Source organism: Lissotriton helveticus, chromosome 12, assembly GCF_964261635.1.
Source record: "Lissotriton helveticus chromosome 12, aLisHel1.1, whole genome shotgun sequence".
Taxonomy (NCBI): Eukaryota; Metazoa; Chordata; class Amphibia; order Caudata; family Salamandridae; genus Lissotriton; species Lissotriton helveticus.
The window spans coordinates 576,145,535-576,157,278 of NC_136073.1; the positions used below are offsets into that span (position 1 = coordinate 576,145,535).

General features: G+C 44.5%; 1 protein-coding gene across 3 annotated transcripts in view; it reads left to right on the plus strand.

Annotated features, from left to right (window-relative positions):
• ZNF319 (zinc finger protein 319) overlaps positions 1-11,404 on the plus strand; it is a 49,420-nt gene extending 38,016 nt beyond the window's left edge. For 2 of the 3 annotated variants that reach the window (XM_078671418.1, XM_078671419.1), the window contains one exon: positions 4,267-10,734. In XM_078671418.1, the coding sequence (XP_078527544.1) occupies positions 4,497-6,596 (2,100 nt within the window). In that variant the 5' untranslated portion in view covers positions 4,267-4,496 and the 3' untranslated portion in view covers positions 6,597-10,734. Of the gene's footprint in view, positions 1-4,266; positions 10,735-11,227 lie in introns of those variants that run through there. The other variant, XR_013603887.1, reaches the window with a different exon arrangement.
• The last annotated feature ends 340 nt before the right edge of the window (positions 11,405-11,744 follow it).

Here is an 11,744-nt window from a genome sequence, read left to right on the forward strand (position 1 = left end):
TTTGTAGTGCCTAGTACTCAGCTATATCGTAACGCGGATCAAGGAAAAAGCAGGCGCAGCGTAACCAGGAGTGCCTGGGAACGTAAAGGCAATGTTCTTGGTGCCTGGCAATGGAAAACAGTGCTTCAGGTGCCTGTTAATGGCAGGCTGGAGGAGGGTATTGATAGCGCCAATCGCTGGGTTATAGAGCTGACAGTGACTAGTGCCCAGGACGGTTCATAGATGCAAGGGGAACAAGCATGTCCTCACACAATGGAAGCCGTACTGCTTGTTAATATCGTGAGAAAAAAATATCAGTATTGATAAGAACCTTTTAATATTGTCCAGTTGCTCCAGAATAAAAAGTTTTCATAAAGGAGTTAAATCTGGCCAATTTTTAATTCTCACTCACTCAAAAAATACCCACTCCACTGTAATCGGGTGTCGCAGCACACCCGAACGGCACTCGGCTGTTTGGGTGGGACCCCAATGATGAAGCATGTCACCAACTAGGTTGGTGAGTGAGGGGTCTTCTTAAAAAGGAGAATTTTTCCTTTTTTATGTGCACCTCTTCTTTGACTTCAGACATCGCAATGTCTCTAGGGTGTACCCCTCCTATTGTTTTGACTCTTCCAGAAAGCCTGCCAGGCCTCCAATAAACCCCGGAGACCTTCAAACGATCTCCAAGAACCTCCCTTTGGGCTAGAGAAGCTACTCCCCGGCATCCGCCAGTACAAAGACCGCAGTAGTTGAGGACCAACCCTTAGTTGACGCAACAAATTACTATAAAAGGAACCACAAGACCGTAGCGGTAGAGGACTGACACTTGTGGCGATGTCACTCTACCCAGTCAGAAGAAAGCCCCACAGCTGTATGTCCTCCACGATCTAGAGGGACCCTCTTGACCCAAGCTGAGCACCGCTCTGTTGTAGAGAGCCTGTACCCTTCTCCAAGTGGCCCTGTCTGCCTCCTCCTGGCCCACCTGCTTGACCGCAGCCTCTCCGAGACGGCCCAACCTCGATGGAACTCTACCATCCCCTGCACATCTCCATCCCCACAACAGCAACTGCTGGACTGGTGGTTCCTCCCTTCGATCAACAGTGTCTCGCTGATGACTACTGTGACGGTCACTTGTTGGTGGCCTACCGAGTCCCATTTATCTCCATTGTTCTCCGCTGACCCCAAGAGCGGAACACCATTGCCGGTATGGACTGTGCGGCGTTGCCCCTGAACTTTGCACGCAGCTGTCCTAGTGCCTTTGGTGGTGCAGTGCCTAGCTAAAACTGACCCTTGTCCAGGGTAGGACTAACCCTTGAAGACTGGCAATAATGTAAGCCGTGTACTTACCTGCTGATGCATAACACTCTTTTCCTTCCTTAGGATTGCATTGCATTCTAAAGATTACCAGCAACTGTCTTTCTTGTACCAGTTCTGTTTTGAGTCGACTATAACAGAGTCATTCCAAGACCATAAAGTATTCCTACTGCCTTTTTGAATGTATTACCTGCCTGTAACTGAGTTCAACTTGGTTCCTGAAAAAAAAGTAACTAAAGTAATACTTTTACAAAATATTGGTCTGGTGTTGGTCATTGAGTGTTGCTTGGATGGATGTGTACAACAAATGCATTCACACTACCCTCTGATAAGCCTTACTGCTCAGCCCAGCTACCACTAAATTGAGAGTAAGGTATTCTCTACTTTAACCTCTGCCATACCTTTGGGGACTCGCTGGACTCTGTGCACACTATACTTCTTTTTGGTATAGTATATACAGAGCCGACTTCCTACACTTCTACCTTGAGTAGTCAATCCCTTTGTCGTTCTTTGCTCACACTCCCCTTTTGAAAGAGAAGAAGACGCTCTATCAGTGGTTCCATAAAAGGGTTTGGTTTTTACATTGATCGTACCTTGGTCAAATGAGTGGGCGATCAGCAATTTGTAGGGTTTTCTGAAGGAAAGAAAGGGTAGACTGCAGAAGAGGACCCTTTTGAGGTAGATGGCCCTCAGCATCAAGATCTGCTACACACTGTCCAAGAAAACAGGCTTCTGATGGTCTGAGGGTCATTCCATCATTGCAAAGTCTGGTGTGTCTCCCTTTGAGTGAGGGGGCCTGTCCTTTATATCTGCCAGACTGCGATGTGCTAGTCTCTGTACATGTTTAGAAGGCACTACTGCAGAGAGAGCCAGGTCTGGTTTGAAGGGCACTTCTCCCTCTTGGTTATACAGAACGTTTCATTTGAGTCACTTCTCAGATTCTTTACTTTTGGGACGCACTCCTGTAGTATCTTTTCTAAAGGTGAAGAATCTGTATTTGGAAGTACCCTTTAGAAGACCAGATTTCATACATTTGGTAATAAAAAAAGTATCCATTAGAAGAACAAGTTGCATACCTCCTCTAATGCTCCTTCTGGTGAAGTCTGTACCTCACTCCAAAATTCACACTGCCCTCCCACTTTCCTGTTCTATGGAGTAGATTTAATACCTTTTGAAGGTTCCGAGGTTGAAGATCGGCACACTGTTACCAACATTTGTTTTGCACTCTGCGTCTGAGGGCACACAAAAGGAAAATTCAAGAAACTGATGTCAGCACACAGGGGTGATGCTTACTTATTAGTGCCTCTGTTCTGTCCTTCCATTGTGGTCTGGAGTCCACGCATTCTCACAAAACATCACCTACCAGCGTCACTGGTGATTTCTGAAAAAGTCTCTGGATCAAGTCTGGCACCTAAGGGATATTCTAAAGGAATTACTTTGCGGTTACAGTAGCCACCAGAAAAAGGGTAACCGACCCTAAATAACTTCCTTGTCAGAGACAAATGAATCTCATCCACAACAGCAGCAGAAGGTAACGTCTTTTGCCCTGGTCACTAGGTGATCCATTTGAAGTGGATCCTCCAGCAGGTGGCTGATGGAGTACCTCGAGTTTTGGACCTGGCACAGTGCCATGAACGCTTTCGCATGAGCTATTTAGTTAGATGGGTTCTGGACCTCGAAGCAGGTTCACACTGTTCCTGAAAAGCACAGTCTGTGGTCTTCTCCAAATGTATCGGTCTATTCTCACAGTAGACAATCACAGCAGCTCTTTGTCTCTAATCCAGACTCTGTCACACCCTGGCAAGGGAGATATTGGTTAGCAGAGTGATATCTCAAGATCACGGGCTCTTACAAGTGACACTGGTATGTTGCTCCTCCTTGGATGATCAAACAACATCAATCAAGGAAGTGGCGAAGGAGGCCGGTACTTATGGTCATTCCTGACTGATAGGGACATCGGTAACCTTTGAATCTTGACAGGCTCTTCCAATGTAATAGTCCAACTTCAAATGGACATGCAAAATAAGAAACAGACCCCATGCCCAGAGCAACAGATCGCTGTAGGAAGAGTTGGGTACAGGGATGGTAACACTCAGGCAGGGACGTTACAGGTACTTCAGCGGCTATAGAGGCAACCTCTCCCACCTGCAAGAGCAACTTCACTAAGGGGCAGAAAGGAAGGGTTTTGGAAAAACTTGGGTTACTAGGTTAAGTGTTTTAATGTCACACACATCTGAAGTTCGCCAAGCACATTGCCAGACATGCACAAAGACCTTGCGTTCATCCATAAACATACACAGTTGTGTACATTAATTTTCTCTTGTTGTCCCTGAAATTTTGGAGATCTGGTACTCAAGTTAAGGAAGATCGAACATATCTTTTACATGGAAGACAACAGTGGGAATCTCCTGCCGAAGGACACCGGTTGTAAAAGATTGACTCCTAACTTCTAATTGTGGTGTTAAACCATCAGTCTGCAATAGACGTGGTGGAGAGAGCAGTAACCACTCTTTAAAATAGAGGCTGCATTTTAAGTGTCCCTCCTTTGACCTGTAAGCTAGGCTAAGGAATCTTTATTCTGTAAATCTGGTGGACTCTCACATGATTTTTCAGTGTGGAAAAAGACACAGGGCAAGGCAGCATGTCTTTTACTGGCCATATTGTGGAAACTCTGTCCAAACATGGTTATGATTGTTTGAAGGGATTCAGACAAGCCTTGGCATGGACAGGGCCACACATACACTTAAACTTCCAGATTATTTTTTTCTTCATTTGTTTTACTGCGTCCTATTACCTAACCACTGGAAGGTCATTGGATGAGGGAAAAGTGTTGTATGGCTTTGCAGAGGATATAGATTTGGTTGCTGAACTTGAGTCACTAATGTAAATATGTGTTACTCTTTTGTGCTGCTAGTTGATCTATAATATATATCTATAACTGAGAGCTAAATGTATTTTCTTTCTGTATTCCAGGATTTCCCCAGGAGTCATCTGTAATTGGCACTTACAGTGGGAACTGAAGTTGAGCAGTTATGCAGTTGTGCCCTAAACGGAGTCTCATGAATTCGAAAAGATGAAAGATTGACATAGCAGGCATCCCACATGACATTCACTTTAAATCTGAGGCCCTACTTGCTGTTTGTTATCCTTCCTGCACAAGGTTGAAACCAGCATCCAGCAAAACGTGTTTCTTTTTCACAAGCATGTCGGAAGGTTGGCTGCCACAGCAGCAGCCTCCATCCCAGCACCAGCATCCATCCCAACAGCAGCCACAGCAGCAGCATCCGCCTCAACAGCAGCCGCAGCATCCGTCTCAACAGCAGCCGCAGCATCCGCCTCAGCAGCAGCCACAGCATCCAGCTCAGCAGCAGCCGCAGCATCCGCCTCAGCAGCAGCATCCGCCTCAGCAGCAGCATCCGCCGCAGCAGCAGCCGCAGCATCCGCCTCAGCAGCAGCCGCAGCATCCGCCTCCGCAGCAGCCGCAGCATCCGGCTCAGCAGCAGCCGCAGCATCCGGCTCAGCAGCAGCCACAGCATCTGGCTCAGCAGCAGCCACAGCATTCGTCCCAGCAGCAGCCACAGCACCCTCCACAGCAAGCACAACACCCATCCCAACAGCAGCCCCAACATCCATCCCAACAGCAGCAACAGCATCCAACTCAGCAGCAACATCCACCTCAGCAACAGCATCATGTTGGGGTGTTGGCAGCACTTGGGGAACACTCTCTGCCACCGAATATTGTGGAGAATCCATTGGGCTGTGCAGTCTATGGCATCCTTCTTCAGCCAGACCCCAACTTACAGCACCACCAGCACCCACCACTGACTGCAGCAGAGCCTGTGCACAAATGCAGTTTGTGCGGCCACGACCTAACCCATCTTTCAAACCCACATGAACACCAGTGCTTGACCAGCCATGATCGATCATTTCAATGTACCCAGTGTCTGAAAATATTCCACCAGGCCACAGACCTTTTGGAGCACCAGTGTGTGCAAGTGGAGCAGAAACCCTTTGTGTGTGGAGTGTGCAAGATGGGTTTTTCACTGCTCACATCTCTCGCCCAGCATCATAATGTCCATAATGGGGCTGCTATGAAGTGCTCCATTTGTGAAAAGACCTACAAAACGTCAGAGGACGAATCACCGCCACCTCCACTGGTGCCCCCTGAGGCCTCGGAGAAACCCTACAGCTGCACCATTTGCCAAAAGACGTTCAAGCATCTGTCTGAGCTTTCACGCCACGAGCGTGTGCACACAGGGGAAAGGCCTTACAAATGTACGCTGTGTGAAAAGAGCTTTAGTCAGTCCTCGCACCTCGTGCACCATAAGCGTACACACAGTTCTGAGCGGCCCTACAAGTGCACAGTGTGTGAGAAGTCCTTCAAGCACCGCTCTCACCTAGTGCGACACATGTATGCGCACTCCGGTGAGCACCTCTTCCGCTGTAACATCTGCGAACTCCACTTCAAAGAGTCGTCGGAGTTGTTACACCACCCATGCACGCCAGTCGGAGAACGGCCGTTCCGCTGCGGAGAGTGTCAGAAGTCCTTCAAACGACCTTCTGATCTGCGCCAGCATGAACGCACACACAGCGAAGAGCGGCCCTTCAAGTGTGACCTCTGCCAGATGAGCTTCAAGCAGCAGTATGCCCTCATGCGTCACCGCCGTACCCACAAGGTGGAAGAGCCTTTTAAATGCAACTTGTGTGAGAAAGGCTTTGTTCAGCCTGCTCATCTTATCTACCATCAGCATGTGCACGGCATTGAGAACCTCTTTAAGTGCAATGTGTGTCAGAAGGGCTTCAACCAGTCCTCTGAGCTGCTGCGGCACAAGTGTGTCCAGAGTGCTGAGCGTCCGTTCAAGTGCACGCTATGCAACAAGTCCTACAAACGTTCCTCCGCCTTGCAGAAACACCAGTCCGCACATTGTGCAGAGAAACCACTGAAGTGTACTCTGTGTGAGCGACGCTTCTTTTCCTCTTCTGAGTTTGTGCAGCATCGCTGCGACCCAGCCCGCGAGAAGCCTCTTAAGTGCCCAGACTGTGAGAAGCGCTTTAAGTACGCCTCCGATCTGCAGCGGCACCGGAGAGTTCACACCGGGGAGAAGCCGTACAAGTGCCCCTCGTGTGAGAAGGCCTTCAAGCAACGGGAACACCTTAACAAACACCATAGTGTGCATGCCCGGGAGCAGCAGTTCAAGTGTATGTGGTGTGGGGAGCGGTTCCTAGACCTGGCACTGCTTCAGGAGCACAGTGCGCAGCACACTGCAGAGGGCGCCTACCAGGTGGCAGCATGCTTGCCATGAACACCCCCACTCGCCAAAAATCAGCAACTCGCAGCTGATAAACAAAGGCCACCCGGGCCCATCTTGGAGCCAAACCCCACTCCAAATACAGTGATAGAATTGTTAGCACTTGATTGAGCATGGAGCGGTCCTCTGTGGAAAATAGAGAGCTACCCACATTTGTGAGAGAGTACTCCAAGTTACTTTTTGCCGTTTTTGGGGAGCATGTTAGTGAATTGGGGGCAATACCGTATCCATTCATGGTCCCTGGGTTTTGCAAACCATGGCACGCTGATGTTCGGTTCATCAAATGGTCCCAGAACACCACTTTCCTTTGTATTCTGAGAGAAGTCTGCGAAGTGTATGAGGGATATTAAGTATTTTGCAAGGTTACTTGTACTGTGAGAAGGGACCACTGTTATTGTGCAATGGATGGAGGGTATCATTTCAAGATTGCTGATAAGAACTAGACCATTCCAGGAAGAGCTAGTTGAAATCAGCTTTCCCTCTGTCCTAGAAATACAGATCGCTAGCAGATGCCTGAGAACTATCTCTTCATGTTATCAAAGTCCATTATTGAGTCACCATAAGTAGGCTTTTGAAGCCAGATTACTGATGTTACTCTCTGCTCACTTGCTTGTCTCTAATGGGTAGTGAAGAGAGTTTGGAAGGCCTACTTGCCCAAGCTTCATAAGTCAGTAGTCCTTGTAGGATTTGGCGATACCCACATTGGACAGTCATGTGTGATCAGATCACATCTTGTTGATATGTGAAAAACGGAAGCCCTCTGCAGCTTGGAAGCCCATTGTTTGCCCTTTATGGTTTTTAAACCAACCTATAGTAGCAAGGCACATGCACTTCTTTGAGAGTCTAATCATTGTAGCATATCAGGACTTGTGTAGGAACACCTTAATATACTCTGGATTAATTTAACTTTTATATGTGTATGTGTATATACATATAAATCTATACTAAATATCTGTTTCAAACTATGTATGTGTTAAGGCTACATTACTCTATTAGAGTATTTTGTTAGTCAACTCACGTGTGATGCCCATACTGTCAGTTCCAGTTGATGTAATGTGGTTTTACTTTTCAAAAATTATAGCACAGACCTCAACCTAGAACACACTCTTTGTTATTGTTGACCAGTATGAGTCACTGAGAGGATGTGTTGACCTGGATACTTAAAAAATAGTCCTCGCTTCTTCACCTGTCCTTTTATCACACTTGATGCCTTGGACTCTAACAACTCTCTTCTGATTAAAACCCACCCTTAGGTCTCTGCAGTATCATTTCATACCTATAGACTGTTTCATCTAAGAAAATCACAGACTATATGATGGTTTGGAAAGAGGGTAATGTTTATTAAGAATGACCTCTTTAAATGTCTGTTGCTTCTAAAACCAGATCTTCGCTGGAAGCAAGCTACACGCATCATTACAGTTTATTTTCATTTACATACAGTAAGGGTATTAATGAATGAGAGCCCTTAGTAGTAGGCGATTTTCACGGGGTTCCTCAGAGAACTGCCAAAATAAAGTCTTGACACAGAGATGACTGCTTCCCTGTGAGAGACCAAGATTATATACAAGATGCCCACACATTGTACATTTCAGAGCTAGATTCAATTATGTTATTTGACTCTGTGCCGCTCAGAGATGTCGATCTATAGGAAGCTTCCATTCCCATAGCATATTTTGCACTTCACCGATGCATCCTCCATGTTGTGTGACTTAAATCATCAACCTGTCCCCTAAAGAGGATGATTCAATGGGTAACGACTGGTGTATACCTCCTCAATCATTACGCTCTGCACTGTTTTCATTGTCATTAAGGATCGATTGTCTAACACTCTTTTCCTCCACTTGATACTTATGGTTTCCACCAACTGCCTACGTCTGACCTTCATTGTGTGTTTTTGTAGAGAACACTCCAAGGTGACATTTTTAGACTTGCCTAGCTTTTTTTGTTTCAATTCGCTGCTGATACTATTTGTTTCATGTGTTAGTTATGTCTTTCTTACATGTTGCTTAGTTTCAAGACACAAGAATGAAATCCCAGCGTATACAGGCATGGAAATTGAGGCTGGAAATGTTTTGGATAGTCATATGTATTGGCACTGTGACTGTGGATAAAAGTATATGTATTGGAATTTAAAAATGTATTTGTGTACACTTGTGGCAGGGAATGCCGAGAACAAAGGTTCTTGTCATACTATAAGATTATGTGCATGATGGGACTTTAGTGTGAGTAGTTGTATGTGTTTGACTGATCTTTTGAGATGATGAATGTGTCAGTCTAACTGTGCTGTTAAATGCATTGAAACTTTATTATACAGGCAGAACATGTTTAAATGTGCCTTTGGATCAGTGTGCAGGTGAGGATTTGGCTGTGTAGGAATGGCGGTTGTGGGAAACATCTTTGCACACATGTAAGTTGTTGGTGCGTCAGGCACAGTTGTAAATGGGTGGCAGTGTGACTGTAGGCTGATATTTATATGGAAAACTGACCAATACGTTTATTGGTCTGTGACTTGATTGACGTACATAATTATGGAACTGAACTTTTTGTTTGGGTGCATAATGTATGGTGATGAGTAGGACTTTTGTGGACAAATTGTATCATCAAGACGTAGAGTATATAAGTTGTGTACAGGTTGTAAGATTGCTGTTGGAGTAGAGATGAGATAGATACCGTATGATTGATTGTATCCATGTAACTATAACTAAGAATTGTTGTGCATACGGGACAGAGAGGCATTGGAATGGTATGTAGCACATAGTCTATATGAGATTTTGTAGCTTCAAAATTGGTCATGCAACATTTTAAGTGTGGTACCGTGACTACATTGATATGCGTACATGAGAATTGATGTGTGTGTACAAGACTCTTGGTGTCTCTGCACAACAGTTGGGTTTGTCCGAAATGTGGTTCTGTGGCTAAGTCTGTCTTTTCTGTGTGGATTGATTGTTCATCTGAACGGACGGACATTTTGTTAGAAAGGTGCCAAGTGATGAAGATATGTTTTGCTGTGAGCTCTTGGTTTGCTTTGTATTTATTTGAATTTGTAAGTGGCTGCTAGAGAGAGTGGTGAGCCTGGATATATGTGTCAGATGGGATGTGTCAGAATGCTTTTGTCACATAAAAAAGTGTTTGCAGTATAGTACATCCAGTTTTCTGTCGCTGGGTGGAAGGGTGGGTGGGTTGCATCTTTCCAGAGCTCATGTTTAGTGCCTGAAAAATCTTAAGCCCAGACATTGGCCTTTCCAAATTTGGGGTCTCCTTCCCAACCCTCAACTTATATACATGTTCTCTCTTCCTATTAAAGTTTCCCGGAGTTTCTTTTAAGGAGGATATATGTACTGCCCTGCAGACTCCACTATTGGGGCTCCCACGTAAGCTACAGGCCAGTTTTTCCAGCAGTGTAAATGTTGTAGCTTGCACTAAAATTGATTCCACTCTCCACTCTCCATTGTGCATTTTTGTTTTTATCAAGCTGAGTGGATTCCCAGGTCCCTATGATCTTGTACTTCTGTTAATCTCTTTCAGTGCTGGCTTTGAAGTTCCCCTTAGAATATAAGAATTACTTTACTCACGTTAATCTGAAAAAATTCTGATATTTTTAAATCTGAAGATTTTCCTAGTGTTGCTCCTCCCTTGCACTGAACCAAAAGGGAAGAGGGTCAGTCCTCCTCTTACAAAGGGTGCACTGTTAGCTACAAACAAAGGACTCTATGTACTCCTCTGTTCTGTTTTCTTAAATGCCCAAAGGCAATGTTAAGTCGCAATTCTCTTTATTTCTAAAGTAATAAACTACCCAGAGTTACAATGTAGTACTCCACACTTAATATAAATCCACAGTTTGAGCCCACCCGAAGCTGTGTGACATGGTACTTGTGTTGGGCTGATAGCATAGGGTTGGGTCAGGGCTGGACTGGAAGCATGAGTTCCTATAATGTGGAGTGTTTCTGAATAAGCTGGGGTTTGTGCTGAACTGTTGAAATGTCAGTTTTCTGAGCAAGTAAGAAATGAACAGTGATTGGAGGAAACATTCTGTGTTTTTGCTTTATTTCCTAATGAGATATACCTTGTATGCTTTGCCCTAGCTTTAAAAGAATTCAAGCACGACCCAAATAAAATAACCTTTTTTTTTAAAGTTTACTTTTCTTTGGGAGCACGTGTGAATAAAAAGATTCAGGCTGCATGATATTCCATTACCCTAAAATAATTTTTCAGAACTTGGGTCATGATATATCGTAGATCCTTTAAATACAAACTAATTGTGCAGTTACTATAAAACCTATCTGATGCAAAACTGGCCCAGTCATAAAAAGATGGACAGGAACGTTTACGTACAGTTAAGCCTGAAGACTTTGAGCCTTCTTCCAATCTCAAGGCACGCACTTTTGAGTGAGTCTGTTGAAAATGAAACGTTGCTTTTACTGGGCTGGAAATCTGATGTCAGATTGGGTTTTTTTTGTTGTTGTTTTTTTGGGGTGTTCCTCCACTTGGGTTTTGCGTTACAAAACTGTACAGTAAGAAAAACAATGTACAATACTTTAAAGGTGAGAGAAAAAAGTTGAAAGTTTTGATTAATGTGATTTATGATCTATTATCCTATTGGTCTTTGATGTCTTCACCTCTTTCAGATTGAAATTCTTGGAATTTCTCAGCACCCAGAAGAATATTGAAAATGTTATCTGAATCGGATGCAAGTACTAATAATTGTGAAGATTGCAAGCACAGCCTCCTCATACTGCATAGATTAATGTCCCCTTGAAAAAATAATTGGTTAAAGGGAAGTTTGTTCATTAAAATAATGTTTGCCATTTTATATTCAAGTCTTAACTACAGAGTATCTATCACTGACTCCTTAATATAGATTCGGTAGTTAAGATTGATTTGAGAGTTACATGGGATTTTTTTATGTCCTGAGAACTTTAGCCCTGTTTGATGAACCTGTTTCTTGAAATTATGCAAACAATTGCTGTATCCAGTTTGTTTCCTTAATTCCAAGATTAATGCTGGTCGGTCGAGAGGGGTGCAGTACATTTTCTCATGGTCCCAAAGCAGGCAGAATTTATTTGGTCTCCATTGTGACTATTGAGTCTGTTTACTACTGGTTCCATGGGCCACAATACTATTGACCTCCACTCAGAGAGTAGT